Source organism: Diadema antillarum, unplaced genomic scaffold (assembly GCF_040938485.1).
Source record: "Diadema antillarum isolate AM-2024a unplaced genomic scaffold, OU_Dant_1.0 seq00001044_RagTag, whole genome shotgun sequence".
NCBI classification, from domain to species: Eukaryota; Metazoa; Echinodermata; class Echinoidea; order Diadematoida; family Diadematidae; genus Diadema; species Diadema antillarum.
This window is the reverse complement of record NW_027271875.1, coordinates 119,494-142,379: the sequence shown is the minus strand read 5'-3', so window position 1 is coordinate 142,379 and position 22,886 is coordinate 119,494. Positions and strand designations below refer to the sequence as shown.

At 39.6% G+C, this 22,886-nt stretch overlaps 1 protein-coding gene across 1 annotated transcript in view; it reads left to right on the top strand.

The window, feature by feature from the left end:
* Positions 1 to 6,615: 6,615 nt before the first annotated feature.
* Positions 6,616 to 22,886, top strand: part of LOC139743064 (uncharacterized) — a gene marked incomplete at its 3' end in the record, with an annotated part of 121,738 nt that continues 105,467 nt past the window's right edge. The window contains exons 1-2 of the mRNA XM_071653572.1: positions 6,616 to 6,730; positions 9,169 to 9,773. Of these exons, the coding sequence (XP_071509673.1) occupies positions 9,264 to 9,773 (510 nt within the window). The remainder of the gene's footprint in view (positions 6,731 to 9,168; positions 9,774 to 22,886) is intronic.

Here is a 22,886-nt window from a genome sequence, read left to right as displayed (position 1 = left end):
GTTTTTCCAATCTATATGACTTCTACAAATTTCTGTTAAGCTTGATAGTCAATCACCACATAGAATGCAAGCTGTATGTAAAAAGAACAAAAGCGGGAGAAAAGCTTTCATTGTACCGCGGGATTAGGCAATTTATCGAACGGTTAAAGTGGATTAGTGCATTTGAGCGGAATATGCGAAGTTGGCACGCCGTCAACTGAGTGGGACGTGCGAACATGGCACATAAAGAGTTAAAAATGAATACTTTCACTGAATCTCTGAGTTTTGTCGATATTGTTGTTGAATGTCTGTGATACCTTGTAGACCTTTCAAGGCACTGAGGATTAATCGCTTTGGCCTCTGATATTTTCAGCAAGACAGTGATCATCTTAGGCCTCCACCACTCCGTTTCACTTGATGATCCACAATCAATCCAATGGCATGCCATTTGAAATGCATACGCTGAAGCCTGATATTGGACAAAAATGATACATATCTCAAAAGATATCAAAATATCTTGATGTATCTGCCCGACAGTTCAAAGCCGTGCGGCATCGTTTGAACCTGGGACTGTCTTCCAATCAAAAAGGAATTTCTGAAGTGCACAGCTTACCATATGTCATGCATTTTCCTTAGAGTAAGAAAAGTGGTTATGGAAACCAACTATTGATCCTCCTATTTAACAAGTAGTCCCAGTTAAATATCATGGCATACAAAACAGGGAAACTTGGATTTGAAGTCATGGCAAGTGAAGACAAGTCTAAATTCATCCACATTTGTTACAAAAAATGGGAGCTGACAATCATTATAAACATGCCAGACCAGAAAAAAAAAGTTATCTGAGTTGTTATTATGAAGCTGGGGAAATCTGTCCCGAAATTGATCAGCTATCAAGTATAAGCATCATGCAGCAGCTAGTCATGATATACAAGGAGAGCTTGGCATGAATGAAGATTTCGTGTACCAGTTGGAACCATACTCAGAAGAGTTATGTAGTTATTGATTTTTGTTTTTTATATCATTTCATTTGTTTTCCTATTTTCCATTTGGAGATATATGTAGAACAGGAGATTCCCACTGAGTATAGAACTGTAGGTTCAAATGGATACATTAGTTTCTGACATGGTCTTTGGCACAGTAATTCATCTGTGAAGAGAGTCTATGGTGTCACCATGTAAAAATCCTCAAAAGGACTTGCACCTGTTCTATCTCTGGTAGCTCTACCAAGAACAAGATTGACTGAAGTTCTGTTGTTGTTGTTGTTGTTGTTATGCCTCCGCCACGAAGTGGTGCCGGAGGCATTATGTTTTCGGGTTGTCCGTCCGTCCGTCCGTCCGTCCGTCCGTCCGTCCGTCCGTCCTTCCGTCCGTCCTTCCGTCCGTCCTTCCGTCCGTCCGTAATGAATTTTGTGGACAGGGTAACTACCAAAACCTTTTGAGGTATCCTAATGAAACTTGGCATGTATGTGTATTAGGGGGTGAAGTTGTGCCTATCAACTTTTGGGTGCACATGCTCAAGGTCAAAGGTCAAAAGGTCAAGGTCAAATGATTAAAATTTCACTATTTCCCCCATATCTATGCAATGCGTAAAGATATTTTCTTGAAACTTAGTGTATACATGTATTACCCAATTAAGATTCTCTGGTGAAAGTTTGGGGTCATGAGGTCAAAAGGTCAAAGGTCAAAAGGTCAAGTAAAGTGTTAAAATTTTACTTTTTTCTCTGTATCTTGGAAATTGTTCAAGGTATCTTCATGAAACAGTATATATGCATGTACTGACTGGCAGTGGTTATCTAGGGAATTCAGGGTTCATTGGGTCAAAGGTCAGGGGTCAAAGGTCAAGGCAATACTTCAAAACTTTACTATTTTCCTTATATTTATGCAATGCCAGCAGGATTATTTTGTTTAACTTGATGTATGCATGTATAACCCAATAGAAATTATCTGGGATTTTTTTTTTTTTGCCAGGAAGGTCAAAGGTCAAATGGTCAAAGTGAAAGTGCTGAACTTACTTCTTTCTCCATATCTCGGAAGTGGCTCAAGTTATCTTGAAACTTAGTACATGTTTATGTATGTTCTGCCTGACAGTGATTCTCTTATAAATCAAAGGCCAGATGAAAATGATAACAATTTACTGTTCAATACGGAAATTGCACTTTTTCTCCATACCTTGAAAATTACTCGGTGCATAAACTTATGAAAGGGTCAAAGTCAAGTTAAAGTTCTTAAATCCCCAAATACATGCTCTCCTCCAATTCATCCAATTAAACATACACGTGTAGGTCAAGGAAGGTAAACATTCAATACATTTGTGACAAACATGTCATTTTGATATTTTGCCAATTTTGTGAAAATGTAATCACACATTGTCCACACATACTATAGACCCATTAGGAGAATCATGCATTATGGCGGAGGCATACCAGTCGCCATAGCGACATTTCTAGTTTGTTTTTATTTCCATCTTCATAAAAAAATACACACATTACAAGTTTCATATACATTGCATATACATACAGAAGAAACGGGGGATTGCCTGTTCAGTCATATTATCAAAATATGTCTGTTCTTCCACAGGGTCCCTAATTTACAGTACAATACAGTTCTAGGAACTGAGTAGCTGTGACTCCGCTACTCATTCGCCTTTCACACACACACAAAAAAAATGGTTGCCATTTCTGTGCTAAATTCAAGAATCTGTGTGGACCACATCTTTGATGTCCAAGGTGTTGTATAAAACAAATAGTGTATGGTCTTTGATAGTGCAATGGAACAAGATTTTGCACTCAATGAAAGATGAGGCACATTATTCAACTCAGCTTTGTGTCATAGAATAGAGTGGTTCAGTTGTTCAACTCATGCAAATTTTTGTACCATCGCACTCGTGACCGTTCACTATTTGTATACTATAATTATTTTGTTCAGTACAAAAACCACATACAATTCTTAATGAATATGCATTTACAGGTGTATGTATGTGTCCATGTAAAAATATATATGCACAGTGAACATAGTGTACATCTGCATACAGATTTGCAGTGTGTGAATTCTGTTCAGGAATTCTCGGGAGTATGAAAAGCAGAATGGCATCTCATCTCATTAAAGGATTGAAGGTGATATGTAACAGAGTGCGGCAAAACATCACGTACTACGACCACAGTTTTTGCATGATTAATGCGAATCCAGTAATAATGTGCCGCACTACATCAATCAGTATTTTCCCATACGCACTCCCCTTTTTCGTGTGCTACGTCACATTCTGGGTGCTCCATTGGTATGAGATGATTCCTTCCATCACGAGCATCATTAATAATGAAGTTTAATTTGGCTCGTCGGGTTGTTGAGCGGCCTGTCTCGTCTGTTTTTCCATTGTCGTTTCACACTGGAGTCTGGTGTACTTTCAGGTCATATGGCTGATGTGTGGACTGCAGGTTTTGCATTATATAAGGTGTAGGATAGGAAAACAAGTATTAACGATGAGTATTTCGAAATTGTTTGTAGTGATGACAATGCTATCAAACCTCATTCTTACAATACAGAAATTATAGACAATACTTACATTGTGTGTATATGTAAAAGTATAGCTCTATTTGTTAGATACCCGATGAATTTATCCACCTAAACTAATGGTCCAGCTGATATGGGAATTTTGTTTTTCTTCAGTATGATAGAGAAAGAGCCTAACTGGGGTACTGAAAAAAACAACAACATGAAGAAATATAAACATACTTTCCATTAAAACTGTAGTACCAGCAATGTTCAAATAGTTCTGCAAGGCACAAATAGGGTTGCCATTTTCAGCCAGTATGTATTCGGGAGGGGTGAGGAGGTGTGCTTTATCAGACTGAGCTTGGAGCATTCTATCGACAAAAACATATGCATATAAGAGTGTGTGTAAGTTTGAACGTAAAAGTGTGTGTGTGTATATGTGAGCGTTTCATTTCCCAATCTTCTCAGCGGTCCTAGAGTGCTCGATGCGGAGCGCGGTGGTCTAAGAATACCCCCCCGAACTCTCGGAGGCGAGATCTGCGATGCCTCCCGGGCCTGATTTTGGTCTCTTCATTTCCTGCAGAGTTGAGCCCGGCCGCGGCAATTAGTTTGATTTGACAGATCGCTCCGGCGGGAGACGGGAGCTCATGTGGAGGAGAGTGTCCGCACTTCCTGTCGTCAGCAAACGTGGGCTCCCCAGCTAGAAAGATTGGTTCCATTCCCATATATTAAATGTTTGGTGTATTGTCAGCTGATTGCTTGGAGGTAGTAAACTAAAGTCTTTTTAAATGAGGAAGGGGGAGGGTGATATCCCATATATAAGTATGTGTATATATCTATCTATAATTGTATCTGTCCTATATGCATATTATATATGCATGTATGTATATGTGTGGTGAATGTGTGTGTGTGTGTGTGTGTGTGACTTTCTTTTGCATAAAAAAATCTATGTTATATGACCATGTTTAAGTTAGTTGTACTGTTAGCAAAGGACATTATATTAAGAATTATTGAAATTCCTTGTTGTCAGAAGGATGGCGTTTTCCAAGGGTTTTTTGTTTTTGTTGCTGTTGTATGTGTGTTGACATTCAGATTTGTGGGAATTGAACTTGTCCTCAAACAGTCATTGGGTATATCCTATAAACTGGAAATCTGTTTAAGTCATCTATATTTTTACAGAAATTTTGATGATTTAAAATAGGAGAAAAAGACATAAAAAGAATGTTGTATATTGCTCTTATCCTTTGCTTCTTCTGCTCCTGATTTGCACCCATCTGACCCAGTACAAGAGATTTGCCTCACTCTTTCAACATCACTCTTTTCCTCTCAGCAAGCACTGAGTATGCATCTCAGTGAATGTGTGTGTATGTAATATATGCTTATGGTTGTACGTTCCAGCCCTGAGACAAAATTAAGGAATAATCCACTCCTCATACCATGTCATCCTTTTTATACGTCCATCACATGTTTCATTGTTTTATTTTTCATCATATAATTTGCATAGAGACCTGCCTAGTGCTGTCGTGGCAACTGCAGCATGTATGCAGGGGCATACATTTATATACGTATAAGAAACAAAATAAAATTAGACATACATGAGCACTCTTTTTGCTTTCTTATTCTCATTTTCCTTCTCTGTCTATTTCTCCATCTTGTTCTTTTTCTCTGTCTCATGTCTTGCTTCATAATTTTTTTCAGGGGGTGGGATTAAGGGGGGGGGGGGGGGGGGGGGGGAGGGTGGGTTCTCCCAGTGTTATTTCTTCACTTTGTCCCGGTACAGTCCATCGATCCATAACACCTTTTATCATGCGTGCACCCCTGGCCGGCCCGGAGCTTTTTAGTCTGTCAACATACTCGTGTGCTCCTTTCTCAACTCTACAGGCTGATGCACATATGTAGTCTTGCTCCAAGACCCTCTTCTTCTCCCTGTCTGAGTTAACCTTCTTGTTGACCTTCCCTGGTATCTTTTTCTCTCCCCCTCCCTCCCCCTTTCTCTCTCCCCCTTCCTCTCTTCCCCTTCTCTGCTGCCACTCCTTGATGTAGCCGCCATCCCCTCCCATTTATCTCTGACACCTCAAATCTATCTCCTATTCACTCGTGGTGAGCCAGTTCAGGTTGCAACTTTATGGGTTCATTATGTGAGTGATCAACCTTTCCTATCCAGCTTTCACTCATCTATCTCCCTCTCCTTCTCTCTCTCTCTCCCTCGCTCTCTCAATCCCTCCCTCTCTCTCTCTCTGATGCCAGCTCGTGCGTAGCACACACACACTTGATCCCGTCCACTCGGTATGGGGTTGCCGGGGCGCGAGCGTGATTCAGTCATTCCGCGAGGCAGAGGTGCCGGTGTGTGGACGTACCCTCACCACTGCTCTCTCCTCTCTCTCTCCTCCTCCTCGAGTCAGCTTGGATCGAATGAGGCTGTGTTCCTCGCTCTCTTCTCACCCTCCTCCGTGCCCATCTCTCCGTTTCTCTCAGTCTCTCTCCGTCTCGTATACTTACACACACTCACACAACCACTCCTGACTATACAGCGTACACACACATACATTCTCTCATATTCCATCCGTCTTTTCTTATCCTCTTTTTTCTCCCTCCATCTCTCTCTCTCTCCATCAGCAAGGAGATGCCCAACACCCCATCTCCCACCAATATTCCTATTTCTTTTGCCCCCGGGGCACAGCTCCTCGTCGTGGGTGCGAGCAGCCCACTGATTGATTCCGTGTTAAACTCAATTTGAGGACTCGTTGACGGGGGGCTTAAGCTCACCCTCATCTGCACACAGAAGCACTCATCTTATTTTTTGGTCATCTTCCCAAGGATGCGGGGAGAGGAGTAATTCTGGATTCAGCGGCGGTGCTCCTCCTCTTAAAGTATCTGCCTCCCGGGGCCCTGCCATCTACTCCTCCTGCTGGACCTGTGGATTTTTCCGTCTTTTTCTCTGCGCCCGTGAAGACATTACCATTTGTGACCGCCAGAAGGATGTATTCAAAATCTTCTCTCCCGCTGTCCCGATAAACATCAGCCATCAACACTGTGAAGCGTCAGGACCTTAACGTGTGGAATTTAAAGAGGATTTAATATGCATCTTTGAAGCCGATTGTAGATGAATTGCTGGCCGGCCGGAGCAGGCAAATTACTGTCTCTGTGACATGGATTGATGGAGATGTTTTATGATGTCATTCTTCTGCACTTCGTGTGATTTTTTAGGATAACGGAGGAAAGAGACTTGAACTCAGAAACTCCTTCCATGAGAGTTAAAACAGGTGATGAATTCATTGTGGCATCATAAACCTTCAGTTGTAACTTGGGAGTGGGATGAGGATGCTTTACCAATATGGATGAGATGTTGAAATTTTGTTGTGTAGGAACAGAGTCAAATCAATAGACTTGATGCTGTCAAGCCCTTGTAAGTTTCATACATTCCATAGTAGATGAGTTGTAGATGTGAAATATTCTGTATTGCATTTGATCTCCCGCTCTATCTCACTGCTGTCTTTTTTTTTTTTATTCTGATCAATTTTGTTTGGTCTTGTTTTCCAGCATGAAATTTTCTTGAATATTCATTTTCCTGAATATTTTCTGCAAGGATGAAGCATTGCTGCCGGAGGAATGGCACATGAAAAAAAGAAATCCAGAGTAAGATTAGTTGTTATCGTTGTTGTTGTTGTGTGTGCGTGCCTGTGTTTTGTTGTTGTTGTTTTTTTGCCGGAGGATGTGTAATATGCTGTGTGATATTAAGAGGAGAATGTGGGAGCGGAAGTGATTACAGAGAAATACTCGAACAGTGGGAGGAGAATAACATTCTCTGCTCTCTTCTGTTTTGTGTTCGTCTTTCTCTTCAAACTCCATATCTCTCCCTGCTCTCCTTTCCCTGCTCAATCATTATATTGGTGATGTATGTGATATATATATATATTTTTTTTCTTTTATTGCCTGGATGGCATTATTGGATTTCTGTACCTTCGACATTTTGCGGGAGCTTGCAGTGGGATAGATGTGGAATTGGAGCGACATATTGCCTTTGGACGACTGCAAATGTCATACCACCCCCATCATGTTACGTTAACCCTGCAACTCTCGAGGAAAAGAAGGTAGAAGATATAAAGCCCTCCGTTACGGTCTGGTGTCCCATGCAAGGTCCCACCCATTTATGCCATCGAGGTGATCAAATGTGACCTGAGCAAACGTGGAAGTTTGTTCATTGTATCCCTCCCGATTGCTTTTCAGGTGTGTTAACTGAAAAGGACCGGCAGGGATGCAGATAGACACGTAATATTGGAATGATCATTTCATCTGTTGAGAATGAGAAGGGCGTTAAGTGGTCGTGAACACTATGGGTTTAGTGGCAACTTAACGCCCTTATCATTCTTAGCCGACGATTTGTAGTCAATCTCAAATTGTGTTTTCTCCTAGCAAGAACTCCATGTACAGGAAAAAAGAACAAGGTTGAGCAATGAGGGCAAGATGTATGTATGTAAGTAGGGTAGTAATGCATTTTAGTCCAACAGTGCTATTTATGACAGACACCAGGCAATGCTTTGGCTGGAGTTGCATTGTTATCATAGATTGTTTCTCCTATCTTTTTTTTATATTTTTTTTGGCGAGGGCGGTGAAAAACAATGTTTGTTGATGATAAATTTGCGTTATTTTCTGTTGTGTGTGTGTGTGTTTTTGTGCAGGGAAGATGTGTTTTTTTTTTTCTCCATGGCATTTCCTTAATGCCACTGTGCTGCAAATGAAATCACACAGTTGATAGGTTTCATTTTAGATGCCCTATCAACTGGTAGAAAATAATATGGCTCTTTTTGTAGAAGCATGTAGCACTGTTTTAAGGAATAAAGAATTGGCCATCAAATATGTTAAGTAAAGACTGTAAGACTAGCAACTCGAATGCTTACTCTTTGAGTCAAGATGATTTAATTTGTATTTGCATGTAAAAGTTCATCCATACCACATCATATTAGGCCTACGCATACAGCTCAGCAAGTTAGCGCGCAGACGATGTTTTGATAGTTGATATGATGATGCCAGTATCATGTGTGCATACCGATAAGCATGCAATAACAGGTTCGTAGTCAATGGAATGCAGCGCTAGGACAGATGCACAGTATGAGCCAGCCAGCCAAACTCATGTGGATGTGGTTACTGTTAGGTGTTGATTCATGTGCGTAATTATTAACCAGTCAGGGCCCGAGGAAACGTTGCTGAAGAAGTTATCGTCTTGCCATCTCCAGATTGGCAACTCTGAATTTCATTGCATATCTTGGAGTGGACAATCTGTACAAAATCAGACAGAAATTTACTAGAATTTTACATTTGGAGAGAGAGACAGTTAAACTCATGTTGCCAATTTCAGAATCAGTCATTGATAGAGCAATTAAGAGGTTTTTGCAATTCTGCGACCAGTATATATTGCATTTCATCCATAAAGGGCTCAATCAAATGAAGAGGTAATGTATTTGCTTGATCTTGTAATATGATAATAATGAGTACTACAAACTACCCAAAAGATACAGCACCAAACCAGAAATACAGTGTATAGGACTGGATTGGTGAGTTAAACAGGATGCCGATCCTAAATCTACGTGCATCATATTGACGATGGGAGGATTACGTTTTTGCTCTGGAAATTAAAGAATTGTATATAAAGTGGAGTGATGAGGAGGCTCATTCTGCTTACTTCATTTTGTCTTCCATACAGGATTCTATGAGGAGTGAACTTAACCTATGGATTAGCCAAGGAGTGAGCGTGAGGGGTACTTTCTGCCTGCGGTGTCGAGACCATGGAGGTCCGCCATGCCGAGCTCTACCATGACTTCAAATTTTCGCGCAGGAAAACACGTGAGTGAGCGGTACACCCCGGGAAATAAAAAAGAGCGGGAGTTCCCGATGGTGAGAACCAAGATGCCGGATTGTGGGGACGAGACAAACACAACGAACAGCTCGCAGTCGACGACGACCGCGGCGCTGTCGTTGCTGCGAATGTCGCGCAGCTCCCGCAGCTCCAGCTCGCCGGAGCTGCACTGCACGACGGCGGACACGACCCCGGCCAACTCGACGCGGCCGGTGCTGACCTCGCATTCGGCTGACGAGCTGCATACGGAGGTGCACCTGCCGCGCAGTGAGCCGGTGCGCAAGACGTTTACGACACGGCAGAAGTACAATATTCAGTGCTGCACCCTCCCCGTGTGTCTCATCACATTACAGGTGCTGCTAGGTGTGACCGTCATTGTTTTTGGAATAACCATGCTGCTCATGACACCCTCTCTTAAGACTAGGGATGCGCCTTACTGGGCTGGAATAGTGGTGAGTTTGCACACCCCCCTTCTACAAATTTTAGATACCACACTTTTCATACAGGTAGATCTGTTTTGTTTTGTTTTTATCACATGATCTCTTCCTATGCTTTCAATGTGTACTCTAATATTCTGGTGTCATGTTTGTGTATTACGATTGTGCGACTGGTGACCGAGGACAAAAATTGTACAGTTTTGTGTCGTTATGTGAATCCAAATTGTTTGCTTGATGATATGATGCTGTTTGTGCGGTGCAAGCGAACATTGATTTTTCAAGCAGTGTATTATGACCACATTCTACATGTCGTTTCAAATTCCATACATGTTTAAAGTGGTATGAGCATTTCCCTTCAATTGGGAATGTGTCATGTGGGTCATCTCAGTATGCATACACAGTGTATCGCCTTGTCATTTAGAAGGAAAGGAAAAGAAACCCTATCCGCCATCTAGTCCTTGTGTGATGCATCGAACGCGAGAGCTCCACTCCAGCAGCCACCGACACCGCTGAAAATGAATGAGGGAGTCGTGTTTCCGCGGCTCTTTGACGCAAAAACCTGCCTGCGCTGCCTCTCCCTCCCACAATCAGCCCAGAATTATAACGCCATTATGGGCACCTCATCCATTTCATCGCACGCGCTCATGGCTGTGCAGTAATGTCACCTCTACTGTCTTAATGGAGGGGGCCCACCTCTCAGCGAAAGGCTTCTGCCGATACGTACGAGATAGCAATCCCTTCTTTCTGTTCTGGGTTCATGATACTCTTACTTAAGCAGAATGTTAGTAAAGTAGAAAAGCCAGGATTCACTCATTAAGTCTCTTCCTCGCAAGACTGCTGCTAAAGTAGATTTCTAACTGCTGTTCAACTAAAGAGGACAGTAATCTTCTGTAGCAGGTTCTGTTCTTTTTGTTGTCCGTAAGTCCTCATTTGTCGATGGCTTCTAGGCATGTGGGGTTGCAATCCTTCTACTGCTCAAGGCGTCTTTTCAAGTCACTGTGGATGAAAGGTCAAAATCATCGCACATTTCATTTGAGTTCCTTTCATTTTGATATTGTAGCAACTACTGAAGCTACAGGCACTGTGTTTTAAGTTTCCATAGTGGTAAAAAGAACAACAACAAAACAACAACAACAACAACAGAAACATGGATAGTACTTGGCAAGTGAATAAATGGATCAGGGTTGACTTGAACATCTTTCTTGACAAAATATCCATAGATTTAAAGGACTAGATCATCACAATTAATCAAAAACAAGTCACACTTGTAGATGAATTCATAATCATTCAAATATATTTGTGTTACCATGTGTAGACCTTGATAGTCTGCTGTTCTAACCAATTCTGTTATATATTTTTTTTTCATGATACAAGCTAATCGACAGAAAATCTAATCAAGATTTGAGGTATGTTATCAAAAATCTGTTGATCAGGCTGTAAGGTCTCAATGGATATCTGTCAGCAAAACTACTTATGTGACGGGGAGTAATTAACCAGCATGAAACACTTCTGTTTGTCAAAAGAGCACAAATCAAATGAGGACAAAATACAATGCAGACTTTGTGTGTGGTCTAGCAGTCAGTTATGACACTGTGTGAGTGACAGTGCCATCTTCTTTTGAAAACTTTGTAGAAATTGAATTGTTTGCACAACTCTGCGTAAGCACCACTAAGATTTCACAGGCAGTAAAAAGGGAGCTTAATTTTCCACCGATTGATGCTGACCATGTAACCAATCTGACCATCATGAATACTTTTGCATTCCTGTGTGAATATAGGATCACATATCAATCTCCCATTTCCCTGTCTCATGCTCCAAGAAAAGATGCAAGGTAGAATTTGCCCAGCAAATACCCCTTTTGAATATTATCCTCGGTCCAGCTGTGATCATACTTTGTCAGATGTGAAATAAACGAATAGATAAACATGTTTAAAAGATGAAGCAATAAATCTGTTCATTTTTGTTTATCAGTTGCCGATCTGTAATACATATAGACGAATGCAAATGTATACATTACAATTTCTTTTCCTTTCTAACATTTTGTGTGGCTGTTTCCATTTTTTTTTTCTTAGATTACATTTTATAGAGTCAGTCATAAATTTCTTTGAAAAGTTTAGCTGCTGAAAACAGTAAAGAACTGTTAAAAGCTTAGATGATTGTGCAGCAAATGGATCACGCAGGAATAAAACAAAAAACACATGCTAACAAATATATATCTTCTCAACAAAAATATGAAAACAGAAAGAAAAAGAGCTCTCACCATTTTCCTCCCGTTGTAGGAGAGCTTGTTTACAAGACTACTTTAACTTCGCAAGAACAGCTTCGTTTTCCTTTCTCCAAGGCACCTGACCTCTTCTCATACAGCCACCGAGCCTGGCCGGATTGAGGATATTACCCCTTCTGGGATGAGAAGTAATTGATTGCGAGGTCTTGTAATGATACAGATTATGGCTAATGACCTGATTGCTATCCCACAGCCATTCCTGCGGACGTACGTCGAGAAAGAGAGGGAAGGGCGGGGGACCGAAAGAGAGATACAGACAGACAAAGTGAGACAGACGGACAGAAAGAGGGAAAAAGTTGTAGATATGAGTTGTTAATTATAGGGAGGATTATTTAGGATTGGAAACGGGCAGCATGTCTTGCCGATCACAGAGTCACGCTGAGAAGACAAGAGTGTTTGCCATCCCTCGTACAAATCTCCCAGAATGGAAAACCGCAGTGAGCAATCAAATTAGGCCAATGCTTCGAAATAATTTAGCAAACAGGCGCTACTTATCTTTTTGTCATAAAGTGTGTTTCAGTTTCGGTGATTGGGTGAAAAGCAAAAAAGAGGGCTTTGGAATGAAGTCACATTATGTACTGCACACATGTCACCTTTCATCCCGGTAAATTATAGTGTTCAACCATCCAGCTAACATTCATTGCCCCCCCCCCCCCCCCCCCCCCCGATTTATTTATCTATAAATTTTGCATTTTGCATGGGATATTTGTATTTGAGATAGAAATTTGAAGTTTTTGCCTTGAGTACTGGCTCAAGCCACCTGAAATGTATGATAGATGGAGTCAAGATTACCAGTCATTTACCATTCTTCTGCATAATGAGGTAGAGAGATATAAAAGAAGATAATTCTTCTATTGCCAAGCCTCTTCTTGTATCCTTGAGAGCATCTTCAATTAAATCTGCGTACTTTTCATGCTGTATACATCAGGCTCTGTCCAATCTACTCCAGGTCTTTGATTTTAAGTCCCTAGCATCCAGCCATCTCATGAATGCATGTGACTTTCCTGTATTTTTCTGAGTAAACGACAAACGATACTAACAATAAAATGAAATCAAAGGTGAAAAAAGACAAACAGAAAGATAACAATTGATAGCAAAGGACTTATATAACTAAGACAGACTTCTCCTGATGTGATGGAGAAGTAAAAAAAAAAAAAAAAAGATAAAAAAAAGATGGTCGCCGATGTAATCACTGGAGATCAGACCCAACAAATCTTGGGCAAACCCTCCAGGATATATACAGGATGTCAATTTAGACAAAGAGGCAGGAAAAGTTGCCTCTTAATGGATCTTCCAGGAAGTAACTCCATAGAGGGCGCCAAAGTGTCGTAATGACAAGAACAACAACAACAACAAAAGTGTAGATATAGAAATTCATTTCTTACATCAACAAATATTTATATTCATAGGAAGAGCTTTAATGCAGAAACTGATCCATTTTTTATCAACTTGAGACTTTTGAGATTGAAGCTGCTAAGATAAAAAGAAAGTAATTCAATATAAAAGTGATAACGCTAATAATAACTTCTTGGTATGTAACAAGTGCAGTATTGTTGAAAAGATGTGATTTTCTCCATTTGATGATGACCTTCTTTAAGAAAACTTTTTGAGTGTTTTTTTTACATTTATACTTTTCATACAATGTATACATATTCATGTGTATGTACATTGCACTAAGAAAAAAAAGTGTTTTATGGAAGAAGAAATACCTTAAGATTGGCAGAAAGAAAAGAAAAGAAAAAAAATCATAGGCACAATGGCTGATTCTGTCTTTGAATTTTGACTCTTAACTGTGGGTTAGCATCTGAACAGACTATGCAGATTGCAGTGCCTCCCCAAAAAATAGATACGAAGATGCTTCTGAGTTGTCTGACCACTTGACAAGAAAGGGCTGGCAGGATTGAACAAGGCTGAGCACTACGATGGAAATGAAAATGACAATTTTCATGGAATATAAATGAGACAAACAGTCAACATAATCACTTTAATGAAGTGGGTCATCGAGATGTATATAAATAATCATATACATATATGCATAAATACCAATACCTTTATGTAAATTTATAATGAAACTTCCAAAGCATATCTCTCTCCAAACCTTGAACTGTACTGCCCATATTCTCTCACAGTGTTTTAGCCAGTGATGTCGTATTCCATGACATCCGCCATCAATATGATTTCGGCACTCCACCCTGTGAAGACTTCTCCCTGGAGACACAGTACATTGAAAAAAAAAAAATCCCACTGGATGTAGTCTTCTTTTCATGTCTTGGCCACTTCCATAATTAATGACGGAATCTGGGCAGGAATGGTGTTGGGCCGACTCAAATTGCCCGCGAAATTGTTATCGCTGAAAAACCTGACGAACTCCTGCCTTGCCTCGTCGGAATACTCATGGTACCTGATGTTCATATTCCGTCAGGTTGGAGTTTGATTATAGGGGAGAGGTTGAGAACATGGGTAGCATGTGTTAGTTTGATGTGATCATATTTTGGATGAAGAGGAGTTTAGGGGTAGCAAATATTTTCACCCCATTATAATCTTCAAATATTGTGCTTCTCTCGTATCTTTTGAAATACAATCTAACATTGGGAATGAGTGAACTTTTTTTTCATGAGTTTTAGGGTCTGATACTTACAATGAACAATGAGGAAATTTTTAATCATGTTTCCTACATCCTATTCAAAACTTTTCAGAGTTGAGTGATGTTCAGAAATGTGTTATTAATTAATGTGAATTTAGTTTGCTTCCAGACGTACAAACTAAACTCACAAGCATTGAATATGGTTCAAACTATGTTTACAAAGAAGTTATTTTGTAATTCCAGATAGCTGAAAGAACTTATTTAACTACCGGTACTATTCTTGACATTTCAGTTGGGGGAAAAAAGTGGAACAAACTTTGTTTGCTTGCTGTAATTTACCCTCTGTGGAAGTCTACAAGTGAGCTATCATGTTTAACTTTTGTCTTGTATCTAGTTTGATGTCTTGCCAATGGTACAGGTTAGAAATGCTGGAACGTATTCTTCGGTCCAAATGTAAACTTGGCCTTGACCATTACATTATCTATGTAGCTTTGCTCAATGTGTAGTCTCATGACTAAACTGGAGTGTTTGAATCTTCAAATACTAGATTTGTTAGTCTTGTTAGTAGGCTAAGAGTGTGTAGAAATGGCAGAATTCAGGCATTGATCTAATGCAGATATGAAACTACTAACATATGGGACAGTCTCTTGAACACTGTAAGATATGTAAAAGACACCACTGGTGCACTGTATCCTTCTTCATTGGCCACAACAAGACTTTACTTCATGATTTATATGCAAGGACAAATCTTTGAAGCAGCAATGATTGATTTTGCCCGCATTGTACAACTCAAATATTCATTAACCCCATGTCCAATGAAGAAAATGTTTGAAGTACTATAGATCATCAGCTGAGAACTAGAAGGGTGCTATTGCATTCTAAGATTTGAGCACAAATAAAAATGAAAAAATCAATTTACACATTTACTTTTTATACAAAAAGCTTATTTAAACAAAAAATGGGTAGATTTATAAACACTGTTCCAAATAACCGGTAAAATAGTGGCCTTGTGTTCTTAATATTTGACATTTTACTAAAAGTGACGATAATCTAAAATTGACGCCATAATGCAGAGGAGATTGAGCACAAAAATGTGATAACAATGATTGAATAACTCCCCCCCCCCCAAAAAAAAAAAGAAAGAAAAGAAAAAAAATTGTGATAATGCCCTTCTGTTTCTTAGCCAATATTATCTGCCTGTAAATTGCAGTTAAGTATTTATTAGCGCTGTTATCTGACTGCAGCTCAGTTCATGATGTGGAACATGATTGAATGCAAGTAATGAAGTAGATCTCTTGCAGAATGAAAAGAAAGAGCAGAAAGAGGGGAAAAAAAGGAGAACCGAGGGAGCAGAGGAACAGAAGGAATGAGAGAGAAGAAGAGGAAGAGAAGGAAAGAAAGAGAGAAGGAGAGTAACAGAAAGACATAGACAAGGAGAGAAAAAAAGGAGAGCAAGTGACTGAGAGAAAGAAAAAAAAAATAGACAGGAGAAATGGAAGCTTAGAAGCTAGATTCAAGAAAATCTTGATGCCATGCTGGATTTGAGGGGTCAGTACATTCCGTGCCCAATATAGCACAGACCTTGTTATTAGAATGTGAGATGGTCACTCAAAAAAGAAACCAACAACATGAAAGTAAAAAGTTAAAAAAGGAAATACCTTAGGACAGGGATGATTGTGTAAGTGTGTGCTAATTATAGGAAACGTCCTTGAAAGGGCAAACTGTATTTATCTTGTTAAGTGCCTCTTGCTTAGAAGTGCAAAATCCTCATCGGGCTTAAGGGGGGAAAAGAGCATTAGGAGTGGAGTTGTCTGGTATGCATAATGAGTGGGAGCATGAAATTAAAGGGATGGTATAGTATTGGTTGAGGTGAGGATTCAGCTTTTAACATTTGGCAAGAAATTTAGTAACCACTCTGTGAAATGTTAAAGAGCATACTATTCTAGGGGGAACTGAGAGTTTATTTGATGAAAATCAGTTTTGAAATAACTGATATATCCGAAACAAGGTAAAACAAAAAGATCCTAATAAAAGTCATGGCCTGTTGCATTTTATTGGGATCACTTTTGTGATGTCTCAGCCATTTCAAGATGCTACACAATTTTCATCAAACAAACTGTGAATTCTTCTGATAATTTCATGTTCTTTCATTTTTCATAGAAGGTTTCTTATTATCTCACAAATGCACAGAAAAAAATTGAAAACCTGCAGCCCAATCTAAATCTAAACTGTGCAATCCCTTTAAATGTGCTTTTAAGAGTTCAAGAGGGCAAGGACATTGAGAAAACTTGCAAGGTGTACTAAACTAGGGATTCAACTTTCTTTCAGTTTGTTTTTTGTCAGTATCCGCTATCGCAGGAAGATGTGATGTTTTTGTGCATGTGCAGATTGGTGCTTATATTTACGTGTTAATAAAATCATCACCTTATAGCTGCTAATGGCCTACAGCTTGGAAGTCTTCATTGTTAGCTGGGGGGGGGGGGGCATGGGATAGTGGATGTTTGGCGCAAATAAACTTGAGAACATTCTAGAATTTTCCTTAAAAACTAGGATGATATTTTCATTATTTATCCATCAATGTGATGAAGTGATCAGATAGTGTTTTTGTGTGTGTTTGACGGTGTATTCCTTGTAAGACATGATCGGTATTTGATACGGAGCAGACTTCTATCTACTATGGAAAAGGATGTAAGCCCTTGACACACTTATCAACCATATTATGCCAACTGGCAGGACGTTCATGTGGCATACCTTTATAGAACTTTGAGACACTTTCATGTTTGGGTTAAAGATGTTGGATGCATCTTGCCTTTCATGGTCAGTGATGCCCTTTAAACAAAATGTTTCACTCTTATTACAGTGGGTGGATAGGCTTTGTCTTTGATTATGAGAGATGACCTTTTAACCTTTGACCCTCGTGATACCAGAGTCATGTTTACTTGCAATCATGATTAACGCAACCGGTACTCTATAATTGCTTGAGCACCTCCTGTATTTTAAAAGTTGGTCAAATGCATTGTATGCAAGAATCAAAACCCTTGCACTGTACAGGCACCTTTCTCTCTCTCTAACTTTGACACCTTAACAATGATAAGAATTTTAATGCCAGTGATTAAAACAGTTACTTATCTTTACCTTCAAAATAAGCCAGGCATGGTCTGATAAGCGACCATCTGGGTGTTAGATGGGCAGTTCCATCAGCATATCAAAGGTTAATGACAAAGGTCATGCATCAGAGCGCTTTGTACCATTTCATTCTTTCTTTGGGAGAGGCCAGCGCCCCTTTCAAGCATGATACCCTACATGATTCAATTCTTGCTTCCTGTTGAGATCACATTGGTGTGAGGGTTATCAAAGAAGTACAGTACATTAGCCATATAAAGAAAAGTGCTGATTGTCATGAACAATGTTGGACCAAAAGGTAGCAAAGTTCATTCAAACATGTAATTTGCATGCCAGCTGGATACATTAACCGTTTAAACTATTTGGGAGAAGCTGTGCTGTGCTAGTCTTTACAACTGTCATCCATGGAAAACTTAGGGCTGTGTGGATACTTGTCTTGGGTTTTTCTGACCTAGCATTGAGTAACATAGAAAACAACCACCACGACGACAACAACAACAACAGCAACAATAGCAACAATTCCAAAAGAACTATTTACTTCGGGGCTGCACCCCTCAGTGAATAGTTCTTTTGGAGTCACCTCTACCCATAGTTTTAACAAGAAACTCTCAAGGCAAAGTATATTTGTATACTATGATGATATTTATAAGATTACCTACATTGACCTCAGCAACAATGAGAGATTTTGTGAGTAGGGTTGATACTTGTTCACCATGGTGTGATGTTGTTCTCTCAAATGTTGGCGGACCCTTCATTCTCACCTTGTCCCCATGGTAACAAGCAGAGATCAACAGAGTGTGCGTCTCTCACCTCTCCTTGTACAGACTTCATAAAGCAGGCTTATTTATTCTTGTCCAGTGAGTTAAACATTTGGTGGATCGTGCAGTCAGCAGCCTGGTTCAACCAGACTTGTTTTCAGGAAAAACAGAGGAAAGGGGAGAAAAAAAGGAATAAAAAGGGGAAAGCCAAAGACAGAGGAGGAAGAATTAGGAATAGATGTGTGCGTAATGTGTTACGAGACACTATCGAGTCGCTTGCGGCATGCCCGGTATAATACCATCGGATTAATTGGATTTTGGAAGTTTATTGTGGATGTGGTCGGGCCCATGCGGTGTGCGACATTCCATCCGTATCAGGCCTTAATCACAGAGATTGTCCCATCGAAGGAGAATATCCCGCAGTCGTCTGGTAAACCGAACGAGAGCATTATTAAGGGAGATGTCGCCCCTCCTTTTCCTATTTTTTTTTTCACCTGCCCTGCTTGATGGTTTGCCTAATTTCTTGACAATTCTGCCTCCGTACTGTAGACGTGAAGGGAATTATGGTCTGTACGATTTCCTCAAGTCCTTGCGACGGCAGGCAGCTGCAACTCCCATTTTCTTGATGCGGTCGAGAGACGGTTTTGCCTGTGGCATTCCCATAGTAAGCTGCTGATTAAGACTGATTACGGAAATTAGTCTGCGCAAATGTCGCTGTCGTAAGTCTCTTGTGCTAATGCCATGGAACAGAAATATGTCAACACCCACTGACTACACGTTCAGTATGTCGAGACCACCCGGAATTCGTAGAATTCCCCGGGGGAATCGATTGGCGTACTCTGCAGGTTAAATTGTAGCATTTTACTTTGACAAATGTTCGCACGCAATCGATGCTGAGGAACTCGGGACTGTCTGAGTGTATGGTGCAGTCTGTTGTAATAGCCTATAAATCTTCTTCCAATAGCAGCTTATGCGTATCTGAAGTTTGAGTTGTTGCCAGAAAGGATTGGGCAATGTTTTGGCCCAAATATTTCAAAAGAAACCTTTGTCCAGTGCCAGAAATGAAAGCATTCTACAAATGTCACTTTGGTTTTCTCTGAATGGTCAGTCATCTGACCGCAAAGAGATGAGATGGAAAAAACATCTTCCTCAATATACGTTGTAAATCATTGTACACTAAACAGTGTCAGTGGATAGATGGTGTCATATCTTTGCCCTACTTGAGAGTTGAAATGATTTTGATTGATTTGCTTCCTTACTTCAGGCAGGACTTTATTGCTGTACTTTCCACAAATAAGCCTAATACAGTCATTAAAATTTCACACCATTTTTTACAACTTAAAGTTCATTAACAGCAGAAGGAGATAAATGTAGCAAGGCACAGAAATGACAAACCATATCTTGAAACAGAATATATAGAGTGACTCAAGTTGAATGTGCATTTAAGGGAGCATAAATATTGGTTATAGAAAGTGCAGATGGCTGCGACATAAATCACAGCTTGAGGGAATGGATGGCCACATGAGAGTTGGTTGCATCTTAGTGCTACTATCACCTTGAGAAGAACACATGGTATAATGGCTCTCGAAATATGATGTCAATTTGGCCTTTATAAAACGTCCAGTGAATATTGTTGATTAAAGAATGAGTCTGATGGGTATTTCTCATGCAAGTGATGCATTAACAACTTTTTTATTCTCTATCTCCTTTTCTTTGGCATGGATTTCCAGATTTATATTCAAGTTTAGATTTTGTGAGAAAGGATAGAGGTAAAGACTCAGTAATCCACGCAGAGTAAATGATTAAATGATGCAAATGCACACGCACACACATACACACACACACACACACACACAAACAAACAGAAATATCGTCGCTGGGGCAACAAGACCTCGTATCTACAAAATGTCAAATGTTCAGGAGAGCCAAAAAACATGGCGGCCAAAGCACTGTGGTGAATGGGATAGCCTTTCCTTTGACATGCCGTGGTAGCTTCATTTTTGGAGTAAAACAGTTGGGATTTGGCCAGGACATCACTTAACCCATTATTTGACCATTAATCAAAAAAAGTCATTTTCACTAAAATTGCAGATACAAGGTCTTGTCACCCCAGCGATGATATGATAGTTGCATGAATAAACTTAACTATGACCGCACATGTTTATTGTGTGGTAGAACATTTGAGTTGAAACTTTCAATATCGAACACTGTGGAAGACCTGGGCCCCATTTCATAAAAAGTTGATATGATAGCAACTCTTGCTGGAATGGCAATTGTCATGGTAATGACAAGAATCCAGCTTCCTGATTGGCTGTTGCTATTGGAAGTTGCCATTCCAGCAAGAGTAGCCATCCTATTCTTATATGAAATGGGACCCTGGTGTACCTATTTTTTTTTCAAACATAACAAATTGCAAAGGGTAGCCCGAGTGTTAGAAGAATTAAACATCCAGATTTTTGTTTTCTTTATATGCCTCTGCCACAAAATGTCGCCAGAGGCATTTTTGCTCATAATTCCATGAAACAGGGTACCCAATGAAGTGGAGATTTTATTTTTTTTTTAGCTGGTTTTGCTTTCAGAAGAAGGAATGCAAATCTTTAGCGATATGACATGCCCATTATCTGAACCATAACAGCATTAGGTTTTCTCAGAAAAGTTTTTTTTTTTTTTTTTTTTTAAACGTTTAAGCAGCAGCACAGATGTGACACAAACAGTATAGACACACAAACAAACCAATCAGTCGAAGAAAGATGCTAGATGCTTTTAATTCTTCTACTTGATCGAGGGATGGTGGATGTTGGGAGGGAGAAAGGAAGACAAAGAGAGTAGAGAGAGGATAGAGAGGGAAACAGTTAAAGTTAAAGAAAGATGTCAAGATCATGCATACGAATAAAGCTGAAAAATTCAGCTCACAGAGTATTATTTGCATCCTTTAAGAGGAGCTAACATATTCTCAGTATTCAATAATTAAAATTTATATTTTCTGTATCTCTCTCTCATTCTTTTTTCTCTCTCTTTTTCTTCTCTTCTCTATCTATCTATCTCTCTCTCACATCTGTAGGAGACTCATATCTGTAATTGGAAGATTCTTTATTAGATTTTTGTTTACCACAGGTGTAAAATTGGCAAGATGATCTTGCGTCAATAATTATTTGGATGGAATCCAGTTTCTGCATCAGTTTTGTGGATTCTTTACAACTCTACCCAAAACAACACCTACATTATTGATTTGACTTATTTTGATTGAATTTGTATACTTGCTTCCTGTAGAAAAAAAAATATGAAGGAGTCAAGTAACCAGTCAAGCTAGAATTTCTATACAGGTCAGTTACCTTTAAGCGCTATATCATTTTAGAAAGCATTTATTTTTCATTCATTCATGTGTAGAAGCACAACTTTCAGTGCAAGAACCCCATCGGGATCTGTATGAGAAAAACATTATGAATGTTCTAAAAAGGCAAGGCAGATTAAAAGCTTTTAAGTATTCCGTTCTTGGCATTGTTAAGGAACACAAAAACCCTGTACTGGTATCTCTATGCATCAGATTTGCATAGATGTTCATTAAAAAAAAAAGGATTTCAGATCCTTGAATTATGTCTGTATTAAATAGACTGCAGAAAACGATCAAAACAGTACATAGCAGATTTTCTTTTGTTGATAATCTTTTCTCTTTTTTTTTCCATGTCAGATCTACAGCATTATTTTGATTATCTCCCAAGGGTGATATCAATATCATCTGTTAATTTTATACTCTCTTGTTTGGCCTGTCTAGTTGGTGTTGTTTTCTTCATAGACATGTGTGGGTGATGTTATGGTATGTGTGTGTGTGTGTGTGTGTGTGTGTGTGTGTGTGTGTGTGCGTCTTTGTTGGTGAGTGGATGGGCAGATGTTTATTCTAGCTCTTCCTTTTTTAGCACATATTTCCCCTGGTTTTATCCCATCTCCTGTTCTTCCATAGTCTCTCCACCTGTTTTTCTGCTGTCATGATCAAACGCAAATGAAGTCATTCTGATTCGGATGCTGTCTTTTGTAGCATCTGCACATTTCTTTAATGTGGCAGCGCCTTGATTAGTGTCTCTCATATGGCACTACATCAAGTGGAGTAGGCACAGCTTGTGAATGTGAAGTTGTAATCTCAAATTATCTTCTACTCAGCAGGTTGTTATCCTGCCTCACAGATGTCTAGTTCTTCCACTCCCCCCGTCCCCCTCCCACCCTCTGATTTTTCAGCAAATCTCAGTCTTTGCGTGAATCACCTTCCTCTTGATATCATAATTTCCATTTCTGCATCCCGTACAAGTTTTTTCACAGTATCAAATGTTTTATTTATTTATTTATTCTATTTTATTTCCACAGGGTAGCCCTTTCAGTTAGAAAAA